Raw genomic sequence first — 21362 nt, forward strand, 5'->3', positions numbered from 1 at the left:
CAGGTGGCAGGCCAGAGAGAAGACATGAGTTGCCTGAGGCTACCCCATGAGTCAGTGGCACAGCCTGAACTAGAGCTTCCCTGTGCACCCATGAAAACCTGTAGGAGCCTCTCCCCATGCTCACCTGTACCCCCCACCTCCCAGCACACCACCCACGCTAAGGGCCCCCAGACCTCCCATTCCACCTTCCCCCATCCTACGTGTTCCTGTACAGTTCCAGACTCAGGGTGTCCCTCTCCTTTGTTAACTCCTCGATGTACTGCAAATAGAGAAAGGTTAAGTCAAGACAGAGCAGGCAGAGGAGTAGCTGGATGACCAGGAACAACAGCTACTGTGACTACTCCACAGTAACACTCCCTCACTCTCAATCACACCTGACATGTTCTCAAGGCATTTCCAAGCCCATGGTCTCATTTGTTTTTCGTTTGTTTGTTTGTTTGTTTGTTTTGGCAGAGTTTCATTCTTGCTACCCTGACTGGAGTGCAATGGCGTAATCTCGGCTCACCACAACCTCCGCCTCCTGGGTCCAAGTGATTCTCCTGCCTCAGCTTCCCGAGTAGGTGGGATTACAGGCGTGTGCCACCACACCCGGCTAATTTTGTATTTTTAGTAGAGATGGAGTTTCTTCATGTTGGTCAGTCTAGTCTTGAACTCCTGACCTCAGGTGACCCACCCACCTCGGCCTCCCAAAGTGCTGGCATTACAGGCATGAGTGAGAGCACCCGGCCCTCATTTGTTTTTCAAAGAACTCAGTGAAGGTGGAAGGGACAGGGAAAGAGACTGAATTTAGGGCTGGCTAACAGGGGCCCAGAGAGATCAGATAATATTGCTATTGTTATTATTCTTATTACTACCACTGTTGGAACCTTTATTGAGTGCTTCACCAGGCACTATGCTAATAATCCTATTTAATCCTCATAACCTCCATAGGAGATGGTTACCATTATTATCTCTATTGTGTAGATGAAAAACATGTGGTATTAAAGGTTAAGTGCTGCCTAAGATCACCTACAGCTGGGATTTCAACACCCAGGTATATCTGATTCTCTAAGCCCATTCTTTCGCTGGAGGTAGGGGCACAGTTAAGAAGGAGGAAATTAATCCTTTGTTGAATTTTTGAAAGGATGATATGTTCGCATAGTCCAAAACTCAGAAAGTCCAGAAGGGAAATATCTCCCCCCCACACTGTGCCTCTATCCTGAGTTTTTTTTATGAATCCTTACAAACATGTTTTATGTATATTACCATAATACATACACACACACACATATATACCTGCTCCCTCTCTTCACACAAATAATAACATACTCAAGATACTCTTCTGCACCTTTATGGTACAAGTACCCTAACCGCCACTTAGGACTTGGCCAAGGCCACAGCCAAGGATGGGCAGGGCGGGCACTTGGCCTCTGAGCTCTATGTCCAGTGCTCGCTCCCCACAGTGCTCCCCAACTCATCCGCAGCAGCCCACTCAGCCCCAGTCTGCCTCTAACAACCACACACAAAAGCAGCAAGAAATGGCAATGCTGCCTTCTGGGCAGGACACTCCATCCTACAGAAGGGAACTTTAGGCTCACTCCTCCATCTGCGAAGCTGGGCTCCCAGGGTATGGGGCAGTGGTTGGACTCACCTTATCCGCCTTCTCCTTCTGTGTAGTGACGGCAGAGAGAGCCTGCTCTAACTCTCCTGCAAACTTCCATGAATCATGCAGGCGGCCGATCAGATCCCTGGCCTCTCCTGGAATGAGAGACATTCAGATGTGGCCCAAAGGACTCCCCCTAAAGGCCTGTCAAAGTGCCAGGTTCAAGGATGACGGGGTGCCAGATTCCCACCTTCCAACTGCTTGACAGCTTGCTGGCTGTAATAGAGTGCCGTCTGAAGCTCGGTTTTCTGACATGTAAGGATTCGTATGGTATGAACCTGGGCCTTTGGGAGAAAAGACAAGCAAATGCTGAAAGAGAAGCAAAGAAACATTCCCCAGAGGACAGGAGGGAACTTCACACCCTCCACTCACCTCTAGCTCCCTCCTTAGAGCTTCCTGATGTTGGTGGTTTGCCTTCTTTTCCTATAGAAAGAGGAAGACAGAGCTCTTGCTAGGAGGAGGCAGAGATGGCACAGCAAGAGACATGCCCCCAGAATGGCACCACTGCCCCAGGACAGGCCCACCCATGGGACCAGTTTATCAGGGACCCTGTGGGGATGGGGTGGAATAAGGGGGGTGAGCCTTCTTCCCCAGGCTAGGAGTGGGGGAGATGAGACTGGGGCCTCTACATCTGAGTGCCCCCAAACCCAGCGGTCATGTCGTGAGCAAACAAAGAAATCGCGTTACTTCTTCCAGCTGAGCTCGGTTCTGTTGTTTCTGTGGGGAGAGTCAAAGGATGGTGACTGAGGGTGGCCCCCTTGACTCTATTCCCCAGGCCAGGAAGCGGTAGGCAGGGGTCAGGAATGGATTTAAAAGGCACAGTTCTCAGACCCAGTGGGAACACAAACTTGTAAACTCTCCTCAACTCCCAAAGAAGAAGGATTTGGGTCTTTGTTGGTTTTTGCCCACAGCCATGGAACTCAAAGTCTGAAACTAGATTCTCTTGAAAAGACAGTAACAGAAACCTTCAGAGATGGAGTGTGAGAAAAGCCCACCCTTCTGCCAGCTTGTGATTTAGAAAGGTGCATTCATTCAGCAAACGTTGAGCACATACGGGCCAGGGACCGTTCCTCACAGCGGGGATAGAGGTCAGAAAAGGCAGACAGGAGTCCTTGGCCCTGAGGTTTCCATTCTAGTGGGCCTTTAACTGTCAGGCTCTCAGAGCTAACAGAAACCTCTGATACTCTCTAACTCTACCTCAGGAAATGCATGCCCAAGAAGGAGAGTTTACAGCAGGCCCTGGACTAGGGATTAACATAAAAACACAATGACAAATCTCATTTAAACTTCACAAATACAAGTAAAACAATACCACTCCTGTTTTACAGATGTGAAAAGAGAGGGCCAAAGAGCTCAAGCTATTTGCCCTAAATCATATCCCTAGGAGATGGAGAGGTAGGATTCAAACCCAGAACTCTTAACCAGTACCTGGCAGTTCTTCCACAATCTTAACAATTACCCTCTACCACCCCTTGGGCCCTCTGTCCCCAGGAGCCTGGCCAGCCAAAACTCACATCCTCAGGTGAGTGGCAACCATCAGAAGTGGTTGACTCAGGGTTAGTGCCATTATTTATTTTCTTCTTTTTGGCGTCGCTTGCTCCTGCACCAACACTAGGGTTGGTCTGGGCATGATGGTCTCTCAACTGTGGAAAGGAAGAGCAGTGATACTCATGAGAACTACAAGCTCCTACAGTCACATCCTGCTTTACAGTTTATATTAAATACTCTTATAGACCATCTGATTTAATGCCACCAACTGTAGGAAATGTTGTCACAATCACTTAGTGACTGAGAGAGATTGATACCATGGCTGAAAAAAAAGGCAGTAATGGAACTTAAACTCAGTTTTCTGACTCTGAGCTCTGGGATTTTGCCACAAATCAGCAGCTGCCAGGGACCAAAACCAGAGACAGAGGTAGAAAAGCAAATATTAAGTAGGCAGGAACTGTACACCCTCACACGTCTTTTAGTGTTAAGAAGTACACCAGTACCTCTCAAACCTTTACATCAATGTATCCTCATGGCAGAAGGCAGCCTTTCTGTTAAATCCAGGAATTTAGCAGAAAGAGGACAACCCAAGCCTCATTTCAGAGAGAAGTCTTGTATACTCTTATAAATCTATGTGACTTTCATCCCTAAGTACATTAATGTTTCATCTCTCAATAGAATCAAGGGAAACTGATGCTTCAGAAAGATGCCCCATATTTATCCTGTGGCACTCAAAGTACCCCAGGTTGAGATGAGATGAGGAAGACTCAAGCTGTCAAGTCCAGTTTCCCAAGATCTGTTCCACAGAAGATAAGCAGATCTCACTCCAGAAACCAGTGACTGAGGGGCACTCTGGTCCCAGAACGATGGAGAATTCAAATCTGAGGTGCAGAACTCAGAAAAAATGTTAGTCTCTCTGGAGAGTAGAAGCCTGGGAGAAAACCCAACCCAACCCGTTCTCCCATTGCCACCCAGAGACACTGTCAACATGTGGAGCTCATGGGGGAGGTGTAGGCTTTTCACACTGTCAACGTCTGTGGTAAGGAAGTCAGGCAGCCTGAAACCTCTCTCTTCTAGGTCCCACAGTCCCCATTCCCCTTCCAGCTGGAAACCTGTGCTGCAACCAGAGGAAACAGAAGTGGGCAAGAACACTTAGGGGACTGGGTACTAAGAGCAAAGGCCGGTCTTGTGGTAGTAATGACAGTTTGTAGAGGGACTGTGACATCACTACATTCCACTCCTCGGTGGAGTGGCGGGGGTGGGGGGGACACATGAGTGCAATGCCCAAGTTGCCGCTTTGAGACTGGGGAGGGGGGTCACAAAATTGGGACCCATGTCCTTGGAGACGTGACCCCAAAGAGCCCTGGGAGGTCAGGCTTGGGGCGGCAGGAGGTGAGGGCCAAGTAAGGAGCAAGGAGCCCCAGGAGTCACATCCCCAAAGTCACCCTGTGGCAACTGGTGAGGGCAGGTTCTGGGGCACCCAGGTCCTTGGAGATGTGAGCCCAAAGAGCCCAGGGAGGTCGGGTTTGGGGTAGCAGGAGGTAAGGGCAGAGTATGGAGTTGGAAGCCCCGGGAGTCACCTGCTCAAAGTCACCCTGGGGTGCCGGGCAGGGCAGGGGCAGGACTCATGTGGGGGTTGGGCTGACTGACAAGATTTTGGTGTGGGGATCCCAGAGGTACTGGGGGGGCCCAGCCCGGTGTGCCTCAGGAGTGGCACAGACTGGCAGCAGTTCAGCTGTCAGAGGGGGCCTCAACTTGGGTTGGGGTGCTGGTGCGTTTACCTTTTCCTTGGCCTCGGCCAATTTGTTCTGTCGGGTTTCTTTGTACATCGTGGGTTGGGTAGGGAGGTGGGGTTGGGTAGGGAGGTGGGGTTGGGTAGGGGGGCGGGGATGGGTAGGGAGGTGGGGGTGGGTAGTTAGGTGGGGGTGTGTAGGGAGGTGGGGGTGCGAAGGGAGGTGGGGGTGGGTAGGGAGGTGGGGGTGTGTAGGGAGGTGGGGGTGTGTAGTGAGGTGGGGGTGTGTAGGGAGGTGGGGATGGGTAGGGAGGTGGGGGTGGGTAGGGAGGTGGGGGTGGGTAGGGAGGTGGGGGTGTGTAGGGAGGTGGGGGTGGGTAGGGAGGTGGGGGTGGGTAGGGAGGTGGGGATTGTCAGGGAGGTGGGGTTGGGGCCACATCAGCATGATCCAGGTGAGGACAACTATACACCTCCAGTCACCTCTACGTCGCTGTGTGACTGAGCCAGAGGAGGCGTAACCAGGGCTGCACTAGAATGCAGAATAGGGGCGTGGCCTCAATGCTTGAAGCCCATTGGCCAATGAGAAAGATGAAAGGAAAAAGAGGTGTGGCCAGACAGCAGCGTGTCATGAAGGACCTGTGTTGTCACAAGGAAAGCTGCCCTTGCAACTGCTGTCCCCGCCCACTCCAGGAGAGGGGCGGGGCTGGCTTTCACTTGAAAAACTTTAAAACTTTATTACCTCAATTGAGGTACAAATCCTATTAAAATGGAAATTTTATAGTGTGCTTGATGATTGATAAAGCAGACTTTAGTATCCAACATTCCAATAAGATAAAGTAATCACAATGTTTTCTCTTTTTCAGAAAAACTTTCTCTTATTCTCCTACATTAGTGTTAAGTTTTAAAAAAAAAAAAAACAAGAAACATGTCTAATATCTTTAAAAACACAAAGCTTTTGAGCCAGGCGTGATGGCTCATGCCTGTAATCCCAGCACTTTGGGAGGCTGGGGTGGGTGGATCACCCGAATTCAGGAGTTCAAGACCAGACTTGCCAACATGATGAAACCCTGTCTCTACTAAAAATACAAAAGTAGCTGGGCATGGTGGCAGGTGCCTGTAATGCCAGCTACTTGGGAGGCTGAGGCAGGAGAATCCCTTGAACCTGTGAGGCAGAGGTTGCAGTGAGCCAAAATCATGCCACTGCACTTCAGCCTGGGCTACAGAATGAGACTCTGTCTCTAAATATATACATACACACACACACACACACACACACACACAGCTTTCTGTTTAATAAGCACTCAAAGTTCTTTACAGGGTTAAAGCAAATACAGGACCCTTCTAATGTAAGGCTAAATGGTAAGTGATGGGGCAGAGAAAAAGGACATAAATAACTCCCACTCTCATGAGGTTAATCACTAAATCCTATTTTTCTAGAATCACCTGGCCTCTAAGCCCTGAAAATGAAACTGAATTTCTCACTAGATACTTGGCTATGGCTTGCAATCATGAAAACCAAGAATTGTGTTATGTCACTGTGTATTGCTTGTTACCTGGGATCAAGGGTTGACTTTTTCATGATTTGCTCCATTACCTGTGTGCTTCTTATCTCAGACCAAACTAAGCTTTTTTATAGAGTTCTACAATTTACAGTTAGTATGTAAGAGTGGCTCTCAAACATATAGTCTCTGGACCAGGAGCACCTGGGAACTTCTTATAAATGTAAATTCTCAGGCCCCACCCTAGACCTGATGAATCAGAAACTCTGGAGTAGGGCCCAGCAATCCGTGCTGCAATAAGCTGTCCAGGTGTTCAGGAACCTCTGCCATACAGCAGGTAGAAAAATGTGTTTCCTTCTATAGGTCCAAAGCCAGGGATACTATATGTTCTGTCTCGATATGAAACAATGACATGCAATTAAAAGACATATATCTCCTTCCTATTTCCACCCTCCAGCCAGTGTGTTTTATTTTTATGAGTTCAATAAGAAAACGTGTGGCAATCAGAGATTTCATCTAAAAAATATATTTACAGGTATCAGTTCTCATCCAGCCTGATCTCATCCAATATCATTTCTATCCTCTTACATCTAAAGTTTTAGAAAAGGATCTTCACAATATAAGACTCTGGCGCACTGGGAATTCTATGATAAAAGACAACGTAGATCTGAATGTCCAAACTTACTAGAGAAGAAAAGTGGAGTCACTGGCTATATTTTCAAATTGCATTCAACAGGAAATTAAAGTTTTGAATTTTTTTCACCTTCATCCTTCCAAGTTAATAGAATTAAACCAGAATACTCCATTCTTCCACAGCCTGTAGCCAGGCATACCTTTACTGTGTTACTTCTTGCTTTTCAATGGATATAAAGCAAAGTCCTGGTAGGCACATTTTGTATACTTGCAAAGGTGCAAAACTAAACAGTTCCCTCTATTCAACATTAAAACAAAAGTCCTGTAAACCTCAGATGGTGAGTGTAATACTTCAGCACTAGCACGAAAGCCTCAAATATAAAAAGATACCAAGAATCTCACTAGCAAACACAAGTAAGCTCTTGGCCGGGAGCAGTAGTTCACGCCTCTACTCCCAGCATATTGGCAAGCCAAGGTGGGGTAAGTCAGGAGTTCAAGACCAGCCTGGGCAGCATAGTGAATTCATATCTCTACAAAGGAAATTTAAAAATTAGCTGGGCTTGGTGGCACACACCTGTAGTCCTAGAGCTACTTGGGCGGCTGAGGTGGGAAAATCACTTGAGCCCAGAAGTTTGAGGCTGCAGTAGCTATGATCATGCTACTGCACTCCAGTTAGGGTGACAGAGCAAGATCTAGTTATTACATTCTGTCCTGCTCCTGTTTCCACTAAAATCACTAAGTTAAAATGTGTTCATCCAGCAGGATAAAAATTAAGTGAAATTTGACTTTGGTGCTTTGCTAGCAAAAAATAAATAAATAAAGTGAAATGACAAATTACTTACTGGGAGAAGGTCTTTGTAACCTCAATGACAGATTAAAGGTTTGTATCCTTAGCCTATAAAGAAATCTTTAAAATTACTCAGAAAAAAAAATGAATGATTTCCAGCAGAAAATGGACAATGGAGAAACCGGCACCTCCCACAAGAATAAAGATGGCCAGTAAGCAAATGAAAAAGATTCCAAAGCGCTAGAAATCAAAGAAAGGTAATGAAAACAATGAGATTTTCTGCTTAAAGACCAGTGAAGATGACAAATGGAAGGGGGAACCTGGAGCTCTGTCCCTGCTGGTGGGAGTCTAAACCCAACCAATTTTCCTATAGGATGATTTCAACATTTCTTTTAAAAATCCTAAAACTGTTTTATACTATTTTCCTCTAGAAATTCTACTTCTATGAATTCAGTGTAAAAATCCTCACTTGAGTCCATTAAAATATATATACCAGGAAATTCACCTCTGGGGTGGCGATAATTCACTTACCTTACACCCAGCGATTAAAAGTGATGATGCCAGGATATATTTCTCCCATAGAAACGTGCTTAAAATATAGTAAGTGACAAAAGACCATGTACTATTATTCTACTTTTTAAAATGTTTATAGCATAAAAATTGTGAAAAGCAACAAATCGGAATGTTTTGAGTGGCAAAATTAAAGATTTTTCTTTATATTTTGTCATCCAAATTATTACAAAAACAATGTGATTTCCTTTATAATCATGGAGAAGTGTTATTTTCATTTATTTATATTTACATTTCTTTTCTTTTTCTTCTTTTTTCTCCTGTATGTATCCCATGTAGGCTACAGAGCTTAAATCCCTGCCTCTTGAGAGAAATCAGCCCATTTTCGGGACATGCAGTACACAAAGCTGCCCCATCTTCCCTTTATTTTTATTTTTATCTTATTTATTTATTTTGAGATGGAGTCTCACTCTGTTGCCCAGGTTGGAGTGCAGTGGCGCATCTCAGCTCACTGCAACCTCCATATCCCAAGTTCAAGCGATTCCCCTGCCTCAGCCTCCCGAGTACCTGGGACTATAGGCATGCACCACCATGCCCAGCTAATTTTTGTATTTTTAGTAGAGAGGGAGTTTTACCATCTTGGACAGGCTGGTCTTGAACTCCTGACCTCAAGTGATCCATCTGCCTTGGCATCTCAAAGTGCTGGGATTACAGGCATGAGCCACTGTGTCTGGCCTGTCATATTATTTCTAAACTTTTGAGTGACATTTCAATTAAGTTAAATTTAATTCTTACTGACCTGATCTCTTATCCTCTGTTTAATGATATCTTCCAGTTGAAAGGTTTTTCCTCTGTAATCACAGGTGCAAAAGGAAATACAACATGTATTCATTAGGTGGATATCCACTAAACCACGGGTTCACGCATTGTATTCCTTAGACCCTCAGCATCAGCAACATGTGGGAACTTGTTAGACATGCAAATTCCTGGGCCAGCCCCACACCTCCTGAATCAGAAAGTGGGGAAGGACAGCTATCTGTGCTTTAATAAGCCTTGAGATGCTCCCTGAAGTTTGAAAACTACAGAACTAGAATACATATGGTAGTAAGTGCTCATACTTTATCCAAGGTACTAGGGACTCTTCCCCTCTTTTCCATTCTCTTTTCTGTAGAAATAAAATGAGAGCTCCTTTGGATTTAATGGGTATAAGAAAGAAGGCAATGAGATGACCAGGGTTTCAAGTTAGAGTTCAAAATTTAATCGGTGGACAGTGACAGGATGCAAGCCTTCTAAACAGATTACTGCCAGAAAGCTGATTATAATCCATACATTAGATATCATTAGTGTATTGAAGTTAAAATTTTTGGGTGGATTAATGGCATTGTGATTATATAGGAGAATGTCCTGGTTCTTAGACGATATCTGCAAAAGTACTTAACAGTGAAATGCTCTGATACTGCCAACTTACTTTGAAATCATTCAGGGGGAAGAAGGGCACATATACAATCTTCCATACGTGGAAGAGAGAAAACAAATATGACAAAACGTTAACTAGTGAATCCAGTTGAATAGCATACATATGTTCACTGCATGATTTTATCAACTTTTCTGTGTTTGCAAGTTTTTAAAATAAAAAAGTTGAGGGAAAGAAACATCACCCCAAATCTTTCTATGAAATGGGACCATAGAAAAAGCAGAGAAGTGAACACTCTGCAGAAGAGTGCACCACACCCATCCGGACAGCATGGTCAAAGCGCAGCTCTCCTCCAGGAGGCTCTTCTCTGGTCTCTTCTGTGTTGTCACTTCCCCCACACGCAGCCAAGGCTTTTTTCTAACAACTCTTTTTCTAAAGATGTAATTTTTATCATTCATCTAAGAAAGAGAAAAAAGAATTAGTATTCATTTAGAAAACAAAATTACACTTACATTTGTGAAAAAGCAAAAAATACTTTGAAAAATGGGGAAGCAAGAAACGTACTGTTCTACAATTCTGTTCTGTTCTTACCGTCTTTTTATTCTTCCAATGACTTCCTATTCCTGCTGCCTATGGTGGGGTGAGCTGCAAATGATTTCTTTTCCTCATTGGTTTAAAATGTCATGTTTATAATATACTACACTCCCCCAGAAGCATTTGGGTTTATTTCTGGGTTCTCTTCTATTCAAGTGATTTATCTGTTCACAAACCACTATCAATTCTGATTATTAGAGCATCCTAAAGTTAAGTAATTGTTGTTTTTGTTTTAGTTTTTGAGGTACAGTCTCTCACTCTGTCGCCCAGGCTGGAGTGCAGTGGTGTGATCTCTGCTCACTGCAAGCTCCATCTCCTGGGTTCATGCCATTCTCCTGCCTCAGCCTCCTGAGTAGCTGGGACTACAGGCACCCGCTACCACGCCTGGCTAATTTTTTGTATTTTTAGTAGAGATGGGGTTTCACCGTGTTAGCCAGGATGGTCTCGATCTCCTGACCTTGTGATCTGCCTGCCTCAGCCTCCCAAAGGGCTGGGATTACAGGCATGAGCCATCACGTCCGCCTAAGTAATTCTTTGATTAGAATATTAGTATTTGATGGAGGTTGACCCTTTTGACTCTAAACTCAAATTCTTATTATCTCTAACTTCTAAAAGACAACAATTATGACTTCAGTGTATAAATATCAGCTTTTTCAGCTATCCGACAGAATGCTCTTATTTTCCTAATGTCAATTCAGTTTATCCATTCAGTTTTCTCTCCAAACACTAATGTTTTCATTTTAGTATCCTTAATCATTTTTTTTTTTTTTTTTGAGACAGAGTCTCACTCTGTTGCCCAGGTTGGAGTACAGCTGCACAATCTCAGCTCATTGCAACATCTGCCTCCCAGGCTCAAGCAGTCTCTCACCTCAGACTCCCAAGTAGCTGGGACCACAGGCACATGTAACACACCCAGATAATTTTGTATTTTTTTTACAGAGATGAGGTCTCACTATGTTGCCCAGGCTGGTCTCAAACTCCTGAGCTCAAGTGCTGGGAGCTCCTGAACTCCCAAAGTGCTGTGATTGCAGGTGAGAACCACTGCTCCCAGCAGTTTTCCTAATCTCTTATCTTTATCTTTTGTAGCTGCACTGGCTTATTTGGTTATTAACTGTTAATGTTAATTAACAGCGGTAACAGTAATACTGGACATTTTGTCTTATTCCTGATCTTAAAGGGATGTTTTTAGAATTTCACCCATCATGCATGATGGCAGCTTTTGGATAGATGTATTTATAATCCACTAGGAGTAAAAAAAAAAATTAGAAATAAATATTGAATTTTATCAAAGGTCTTTCTAACACATATGGATGGAACCGTGTATTCTCTCCTTAACATCTTGCCAGCAGGAATCATACCAGATCTTCTAATAGTGATTCAAGAGAATAAGGATCATGTGGTTGTGTGGCATAATTTTCCCACTGTGCTACGTTTGCATCACTAGTCATGAATGAGAGAGTGTGTGTGTTTTAATGCTCTGTTTGTCAGGTACCTTTGTCAGGTTTGGGTTTTCATGCTCTAACAGTTTCAAAAGAAAAAAGTTTGAAAGTTCTACTTTATTATTTATATGTGGAAATTGCAATAAATTACTTGTGATTTACTGAAAACTTCACTTGAAGCTCTGATATAATTTCATAGCGAAACCAAACCTTTCTTTCTTTTTTGTGTGGGAGGGTGGGAGGAGAAGGATGGGAGGACACTACCTCATTGATACTTTATGTTTCTTTTTCTCCTTTAGAATTTATCTTCCAGGGACAATCTGACAATGATGAATTTAACTTAGATTCACAGATTTTAAAAATAATTCTTTTGATATTCTTGGTATTGTTTATTTGCTTATTCTCCAGCTCTGTTGCCCAGGCTGGAGTGCCATAGTCCAGTCATAGCTCAGTGCAGCCTTGAACTCCTGGACTCAAGTGATCATCCCCTATCAGCCTCTCGAGTGGCAGAGACTATAGGCTCACGCTACCACACCCAGCTAATTTTTTACATTTTTAGTGGAGATGGGGTTTCACCATGTTGTCCAGGCTGGTCTCGAACTCCTGGGCTCAAGCAATCCTCCCTCCTCAGCCTCCCAAAGTGCTGGAATTACAAGTGTGAGCTACTGTGCCTGGCATGATTCTCATTTTTATTATAATAAAATTTTAAGATTGGATAAATAATATAGCCCAATTATTGGAGCCGGACTACATCTACTAAAATTAAATGAAATTTCACTTGTCTGAAATCATGACATACTTTGGAAGATATCTTTTTCATGGTATTAATTAAAATTATGACTATTTGGAACTCATCAAAATCTGTGGAGCACCTTAAAGACGTAGGCGGCATCCTCCAGAGCAGTCAAAACAGTTACAAGAAGAGGTTCTCAGGACAGCTTTGTCAGGAGAGATATGCTATGCATATAAAGACATAAGGGAGACAGAAAAGAAACAATCATTTTACACACAGGCCCCAAGTTGAAAGCTATAGGCTGGGTAATGCGGGCACTGATTTTTGCAGATCACATGCTTTCCATATGGCAACTCTATATACTGTGCTTTTGCATTAGAGAGTAGCAGCAAGATTTTCAGTTTTCTGTTTGTTTGTTTGTTTGAAGACAGGATCTTGCTCCACCACCCAGGCTGGAGAGAGTGATGTGATCATAGCTCACTGCAGCACTGAACTCCTGGGCTGAAGTGATCCTCCTGCCTCAGCTACCTGAGTAGCTGGACTACAGGCATACACCACCGTGTCCCACTAATTTTTGTATTTTTTGTAGAGACAAGGTCTCACTATGTTGCCCAGGCTGGTCTTGAACTCCTGAGCTCAAGCGATCCTCCTGCTTCAGACTACCAAAATGCTAGGATTACAAGGTGTAAGCCACCACACCTGGCCAACATATTTGTTTTCAAAGGATGGTTACTAGTTACCACAAGAAAAATAGGGAAGGCTGGGGCACAGTGGCTCACACCTGTATCCTCAGCACTTTGGGAGGCCAAGGCAGGAGGATCACCTGAGGTCAGGAGTTCGAGACCAGCCTGGCCAACACGGTGAAACCCCTTGTCTTCTAAAAATACAAAAATTAGCCAGGCATGGTGGCATGCACCTCTAATCTCAGCTACTCAAGAGGCTGAAGGAGAATCACTTGAAATCAGGAGGCGGAGGCTGCAGTGAGCAAAGATCGTGCCATTGCACTCCAGCCTGGGTGATAGAGCAAGACTCCATCTCAAAAAAAAAAAAAAAAAAGAAAAATAGAGAAGATTTGTTAGTAGTCTGTGAGTTCCACAATCATGTCAAGCATATTAAAAATTCCTCAAATTCCTAACTACCTTTTCCTGTCTTTTTTGAAAAGAGGATTTATCTTCATCAGAATTTTTCTTTACATTTAAAACACCTGCATCTTCAGTTGCCTCATCATCCGGTGAAGCAAAGGTCACTCTTTTCAAGCTTTCTTTACCTTGTTTACTGTCTTCACTTTCTTCCAGGTCATCGTCTCCATCCCTGCACTACCAAAACTCTTACAAAAAGAAATATACTGCTTTCCATTAGAAAAACAAAAGGAAACATATTTTCCCTTAATAAAGTTCTTCTTTTATATGCCTAATGCCACCAAATGCTCAGAACTTCCAAAATCATTCAGGTATGGAGGAAGAGAAGGTATCATTTAAGTGACATGCTATGTAAGAAACAGAACAAAAAGTGTCCAATATATAGAAAATAAATTATTCATCAATCTATAATACAAACCTTCTATCTCACAAAAATAACAGGATATTTTGGGCACAAAACCAAATCAAAGTTCCTGGTAAGAAAGGTTTGATTGCTACTGCCAGTAATATTTTTCTTCATTAAATGATCTCTAATGTCCCTTTAAATCCAGACTTTCCTCTGGCTATCTTGAGAATATCTGATAGGAGAGAATCTAACTTCTTAAAACAAACATATGTGAAAACCACAAGTACCAATACATGATTGGGCAATTCCAGCTCACAATGTAAAGGATGGTTCAAAATACATTTCAGAAATGCTTAGTTCTTCTGCTGCTTCTTCAGCAATTTCATCATCTTGTTTGAACCAGATCATCATCGTGATCACTTGCTATATCTTCATCACTTTCAACTGGATCAAAAAAATCTTTGTACTTCATATTTCTGGAACTTTTATCTGACAAAAATAAAAAGTTTTTAAAACTATTAACTAGGAATAGAAAAATACATCATTAACACATGCACATATATTTGTGTGTGTATACTGTATGTCTACATTACTTTCTAACTTAATAACACTACAAACCAAAAATAGTTATTAGGTGAAATTGGCAACTAAAAACATTACCATAAAACTGTTATAAGAACAACTGGAACACAAACTGAATGGAAGTACAGATTCATTTATAACTGATAAGATAGAGCACAACATTTCTTAGCTTCAAATCTTCTAACCACAATTACATCTCTCCTAGAAAAACAGAACAAAAGCTAATTTGAGGAGGAGGAAAGTGCTCTCTCCTCTCTCAAAACTTTACCTGAAGTTTTTTACTTCCAAACAGTCCCCCTTCATCTTCATCAGAATCAGTATCTTCAGAAAAATCAGTATCTGCCACCTCACCATCATCTTTTCGTTCCTCTTCTTTTTCTCTGTTTTCTAAACAGGCCTCCATTTCAGAGAGTTGGAAGAATTTCTCATCTACTATGGACTTTTCTCTTGGTTTTCCATGTCCTTTGCTTTGCACCTTGCTCTGCTGTTCCAATTTGTTGATATCAAAGTCAAGATCAGAATCCTCATCACTGAGAACTGGGCTTTTCCTCAGATCGAATTTGCTTGAGTTTTTTGTTTTGTTTGGTTTTTTCGAGACAGAGTCTTGCTCTGTCACTCAGGCTGGAGTGCAGTGGCGTGATCTCGGCTCACTGTAAGCTCTGCCTCCTGGGTTCACGCCATTCTCCTGTCTCAGCCTCCCAATTAGCTGCGACTACAGGTGCCCACCACCACGCCAGGCTAAATTTTTTTTTGTATTTTTAGTAAAGATGGGGTTTCACCATGTTAGCCAGGATGGTCTCGATCTCCTGACCTCATGATCCACCCGACTCAGCCTCCCAAAGTGCTGGGATTACAGGTGTGAGCCACTGCACCTGGCCTCAGTGTCACCTTCTTTAACATGTAAGGGCATAAATAAATGTGAATGCCTAATCCAAATTCATTCCTCTCCAAAAAGCATCCAACTCTGGCCGGGCGTTGTGGCTCATGCCTGTAATCCCAGTACTTTGGAAGGCCGAGGCGGGCAGATCATCTGAGGTAAGGAGTTCGAGACCAGCCTGACCAACATGGTGAAACCCCATCTCTACTAAAAATAAAAAATTAGCCAGGCGTGGTGGTGTGTCTGTAATCCCAGCTACTCAGGAGGCTGAGGAAGGAGAATCACTTGAACCCAGCAGGCAGAGGTTGCAGTGAGCCTAGATCGCACCATTGCACTGCAGCCTGGGCAACAGAGCAAAACTCCATCTCAAAAAGAAAAAGCATCCAACTCTCTGAAAGTTGGTTTTGAAGGAGGCTTCTCTCCTACTCATACCCAGGCCCTGCCCCTGAGGACCCCTCATCCCTAAAAGGTGAGGCGTCCAATCATCTGGGAGGAAAAACAGCTTCAATTGCTGCCCAGCCCTACAACCCAGTTCTTTTGTTAACTCTTTGTTCTGTGATCTTTGTCACTCCATCTCTTTAAAAGCTGTGTGCTGTGGGTTTTTTTTTCTTTGTTTTTATTTTTGTTTTTGTTTATGGCAGGGTCTCACTCTGCCACCCAGGCTGGAGTGCAGTTGTCTGATCTAGCTCACCGCAACCTCTGCCTCCTGGGCTCAAGCAATCTTCCCACCTCAGCCTCCTGAGTGGCTGGGACTATACGCGCATGCCACCACACCCAGCTAATTTTTGTATTTTTTATTGTAGAGATGGGGTCTCGCATGTTATCCAGGTTGGTCTCAAACTCCCGGGCTCAAGCAATCCTCCTGCCTTGGCCTCCCAAAGTGCTGCGATTATAGGCGGGGATTATGGCTGGCAATAGCTGTGATCTTTATGGGTTGGGAAGAACATGAAGAAAATAGAGGCTTGCTTGGCTGGCTAGATCTTGGGAGATTTTGTTGCCATCCTAGGTCTTGGGCCTCTCTTACCTGGAGCTGCTGCAGATATTTCAGTCACAGCTCACAATCCTGATTTCAGCTCTCCCCTCCCCCATCACAAGACAACCGGGAGCTTTATTAGAAAGCCTAAGCCTGACATTGTGATCTGTACCCCGTGCCTCCCCTGGGAGCCTCCACCCTCCACTGGCCTCTGTTTGTGACATTCACCTTGATGTCTGAGTGCCAAGTTCCTCCCTTTTGGTGTCCCGCAGCAACAAATCAGATGAATACCAAAAATTACATAATTCCTAGGAGCCAACCAGGGGAAAAGTGAAGGCCAACCATCCAAGGAAAAAGGGTATAGATTATCTATCACCCCTGGTTCAAGTTAATTAAAGAAATGCAGGCTGATCATGGACTCAAATACAGCCTGATCCAGAAGTGCGGGGGAAAAAATGCCAGCTCCAGCAGCTTTGTCCTTAGACCCTGAGGTGGAAGCAAAGTTCACATCTACTGTCTCCATTCTGATGGAGGCCACCTGTGGTCGGCGGGTGCATTGGTTCACTCTGCGCATGCATGAATATAGCCTCAAGATCTTCCCAGGCTTCCCACCCATCCTTCCTGCAGAGGTCACTATATGTTTGGATAGATTCCAGGGTGTCGTGGGGCCACGTTTGCCAATGGGTGGGGTGGGGGGGCACTACCATGAAAAGGCTCTGCACTTGGGGCCCTCAGGGGTACCCCTGTCTCCATGAGCCTGCTTTGGCAGGACAGGCTGATCCTGCTGTGCTAAGCCTGGTCATCTCACTTCCACTTCTATTCTGGGCCAAGCACTTCTGGTGCCTCAGGCTCCTGCCCTCTGCCGGCCTGTGGGTGGTACGATTCTGAGGTCCACGTTGGGTTAGAGCAGTAGATCTCAGCCAGGAGACACTGTCACAACTAGGGAGAAGGTGCTGCTGGTATCTAGTGGGTCGAGACCAGAGATGCTACTAAACATGCTCCAGTGCATGGGACAGCCCTCAGAACAAAGGTCTATCTAGTCCAAAACATCAAAGAGAAGCCCTGGTTTAGGGGAAGGGGTGTCCTCCCGAGAGCACAGCTTTAGGCTTTCAGCCCTTCTAAGAATGAGGGTTCTTGCTTTTTTTCTCCATCTCTCATTGGCCCAGACGTAGGGGAGGGAAGAGTTACACCAGGGTAGGATCCAAGTACTCCTGAACCTCTAAGCCAAATGTGGTTCTCCAAATAGCACAATTTCCCCTAAAAATGCAGTCTGAAATGGAATGGGTGAGAAACATGCTTCCTTCCATCTTCTAGTACGTTGGCTCTAAAACTCATCTTAAAAATATGACAAGGCATTCATTGTAGCACTGTTCATAACTGAAAAAGATTTTTTAAAACCCTAAATGTCCACTTATAAGGGCCAGATAAATTATGATGCATTCATGCAATGAAATTATATGCAGTTGTTGAAAGACTGAGGTAGCTCTAAATATAATGATATGAAACAATCTCCAAGACATATTATTAAGAATACCAAGGCCAGGCATGGTGGCTCACACCTGTAATCCCAGCACTTTGGGAGGCCCGGGTGAGAAGATGGCTTAAGCTCAGGAGTTTGAGACCAGCCTGGGCAACATAGTGAGATCACATCTCTACAAAAATAAAAAATGTAGCCAGACATGATGGTGCACAGCTATGGTCTCTGCTACTTGGGAGGCTGAGGTGGGAGGATCATTTGGGTCCATGAGGTCGAGGCTGCAGTGAGCTATGATTGTGCCACTGTTCTCCAGCTTGGGTGACAGAGCAAGACCCTGTCACAAGAAAGAAAGAGGATGTGGCCGGGCACGGTGACTCACGCCTGTAATCCCAGCACTTTGGGATTAGCCAGATGTGGTGGTGGGTGCCTGTAATCCCAGCTACTCGGGAGGCTGAGGCAAGAGAATTGCTTGAACCTGGGAGGCAAAGGTTGCAGTTAGCCGAGATCGTGCCATTGCACTCCAGCCTGGGCAACGAGTGAAACTCTATCTCAAAACAAAACAAAAACAAAAACAAAACAACAATGACAACAGCAACAAAAAAAGATTGTGTGTTTTAAAAAAAGAAAAGAAAAGGAAAAGAGTATCCATAATATATTATTACAGAAAAAAAATGAAGCTGAAAAAAATAAAAATAAAGAAAGTTGCAGAACAATGTGATTTGGGGGAAAATTTGCATGCAAATGCAAATAAATTTGCAAAGAAAGAAGACTAGAAGGATACACGCAAAAGCATTCTTACTGGCTACATCTGAAGAGAGGAAGTAGAGGTGGGAGCGGGAGTGCACTTTTGCGTTATGCAAGTCTATAATGCTTGATTTCTCTTTCAACAAATGTGTGCATTCCTTTTGTCATAAAAAGAAATTAATCGGCCAGGCACAGTGGCTCATGCCTGTCAACTCAGCACTTTGGGAGGCCGAGGTGGGAAGATCACCTGAGCTCAGGAGTTTGAAACCCGCCTGGCCAACATGGTGAAACCCCATCTCTACTAAAAATACAAAATTAGCTGGGCATGGTGGCACGTGCCTGTAGTCCCAGCTACTCGGGAGGCTGAGGCAAGAGAATCATTTGAACCAGGGAGGTGGAGGTTGCAGTGAGCCGGGATTGTACCATTGCACTCCAGCCTGGGCAAAAAGAGCAAAACTCTCTCTCTCAAAAAAAAAAAAAAAAAAAAGGAAAGAAAGAAAGAAAACAACTAATAACAACTGCAACCTTAAAGCATGAGAAACCAGGGCAGGAACGACTAGGTCATTTAGTCTTGGAGGACAACGATATACATTAAACACAGTGTTGGAGGGCCACTGTGGTGAGACGTGAGAATAATGAACAAATAGTGCCTGCGGCACTAAAGGCTCTGGCTGATTTAGAAGGAAATGGGATAAACTGAGTCAAACACAAAGCAGAAAAGAGGGAACTCCCTTCCATATGCAATTGATCTCAGGACATCATTGAGTCTACAGCCTGGCTGGAAGTCACCCCCATTGGAATAGACGTCAATGTGGCCCCTGGGCATGTAAATACCAGTGCTCAAGCTGAAGGAATGCATGTAGGTGTGGGGGACATCCACAAAATCTGCATCATCAGGGGAGAGCCTCTTGTGGAAGTCTGTCCCTTCAGAAAATTAGCCAGGGGTAGTGGCGGGCACCTGTATTCCCAGCTACTCGGGAGGCTGAGGCAGGAGAATGGCGTGAACCCAGCGGGCGGAGCTTGCAGAGAGCCGAGATCTCGCCACTGCACTCCAGCCTGGGTGAAAGAGTGAGACTCCGTCTCAAAAAAAAAAAAAAAATTCCTTCAGAGATAAAAATAATTTCTTATGTTTTTACCAGATTGTTGCAGCCTAGTCAAGCTGCTGTAACAAAATACATCAGCTGGGTGACTGGGTGGCTTATAAACGACAGAAATGTATTTCTCACAGTCCTGGGAGCTGGGAAATCCAAAATCAAGGCGCAGGCATGTGCAGCATCTGGTGAGGGCCCATTTTCTCACAGATAATGCCTTCTCCCTATGTCCTCATGAGGTGGAAGGAACAAAGGAGCTTTCCTGGGCCTGTTTTATAAGTGCACTAATTACGTAAGAGGTTCTTTCACCTCCCAAAGACCTCACCTCCTAATACCATATCTATATGAGTTTTAGTACCTAATTTACACTTAATATGAAATTTGAGGGAGCACAAACATTCAGGCCATAGTATATATATCAATATCATTTTTTGTATCTTCTCTATTTAATATTTATAAGCAGTATTGAACATCACAATGTCTCTCATTTCCATTTTCTTCTGTCTCAAATCTTCTTTATTGTGACATTTTTGATCATTTGTATTTGATTTTTTACTTCTCTTCAAATAATCCTATTTTCTTATATAAAAAGTTGGTTGCTCCATTCTCCCCTCTTTAATTTTGTTTGTAACATACTAACCTTACTCAGTGCTGTAAGATAAACGCAGCTTTCTTAACTGGACCATCAAATAGGCTACCTCTTGTAAATAACTATAAAGCTGTTCATACAAGGTCTAAAACATAATTCAATTTGAAAAAAATTAAAAATAGGTATTAAATATCTATCCAAAAAAGAAAAGTGTAACCTAATATTTTTATGAATTTTGAATCTAAAATTAAATGCTGGTCAATAATGATTTTTTTATTGTGAAACAAAATATTTAATGAAGGTGTTTTACTGTGATATATATTATTTATAATTTGATAGCCCTTACTCTAGTAAAATGCACAGTGGATTAATAGTTCAGAAACCAAGGGATGTTTTCAGTTTCTGCTATTATTCAGCTATTTCACTTTGGGAGTCACCTACATCTCCAGGTCTAGTGCTTTTCCAGTGGCTTGAGTAGGAAGACAGCCTGGATTATGTCTTGGCACCCTCAAAAGCAATGAGACAATGAAGACTGTCAATGCAAATATAATATTTATCTGTTTATGGAATCCCTTTGTTATTTGCTTTTATATTTGGATATCTCACTTATACTAGAAATCAATAAAATAATGAACTGCCACTCTGAAGATTCAGAAATCAATCTTCTTTCTGACAAGTATAAAACTACTCCATGTAATCCATTTTGTGCTTCATTTTCTTTGTTTGCTTTTCAAATAGTTACAAAGCTTTCTACTAAGAAATGTTCTCTTTCACATCCCCTTGAAGTGGAGATGTTGAGTAAGTCTTTGAGATACCCAGGACTCTAATGGAATGGCAGCTGTTCGATATATTGTAGGGTTGGTTGAGTAATTAAATAAAACATTAATTTTTTTTTTTACATTTTATTTTACCTAGTACTGTTGCAGAAGTAGGGGGTGGTTATACAAAGAGACTTACGAGCCGGCCTCCTGCCTTTTAATCACTCACATTCTAATAGAAAGAACCCACAGATATTTAAGCATGCTTGAAAAATCATGGAAGACTCTGTGTAGAAGGCAATGTGTGAGTTATCA

The 21362-nt window shown here is 43.5% G+C and overlaps 1 protein-coding gene across 1 annotated transcript in view; it reads right to left on the reverse strand.

Annotated features, from left to right (window-relative positions):
- The window catches only part of LOC129028679 (golgin subfamily A member 6-like protein 26), a 112268-nt gene that overhangs the window by 3319 nt on the left and 87587 nt on the right, over nt 1–21362 (reverse strand). Inside the window, exons 9-16 of the mRNA XM_063653218.1 lie at nt 13611–14445; nt 12611–12695; nt 9091–10163; nt 3157–3285; nt 2015–2065; nt 1833–1926; nt 1631–1737; nt 201–259 (exon numbers count right to left, since the gene is read on the reverse strand). Of these exons, the coding sequence (XP_063509288.1) occupies nt 201–259; nt 1631–1737; nt 1833–1926; nt 2015–2065; nt 3157–3285; nt 9091–9183 (533 nt within the window). The 5' untranslated portion in view covers nt 9184–10163; nt 12611–12695; nt 13611–14445. The remainder of the gene's footprint in view (nt 1–200; nt 260–1630; nt 1738–1832; nt 1927–2014; nt 2066–3156; nt 3286–9090; nt 10164–12610; nt 12696–13610; nt 14446–21362) is intronic.

The sequence above is a fragment of the Pongo pygmaeus genome, chromosome 16 (genome assembly GCF_028885625.2).
Source record: "Pongo pygmaeus isolate AG05252 chromosome 16, NHGRI_mPonPyg2-v2.0_pri, whole genome shotgun sequence".
Lineage (NCBI taxonomy): Eukaryota > Metazoa > Chordata > Mammalia > Primates > Hominidae > Pongo > Pongo pygmaeus.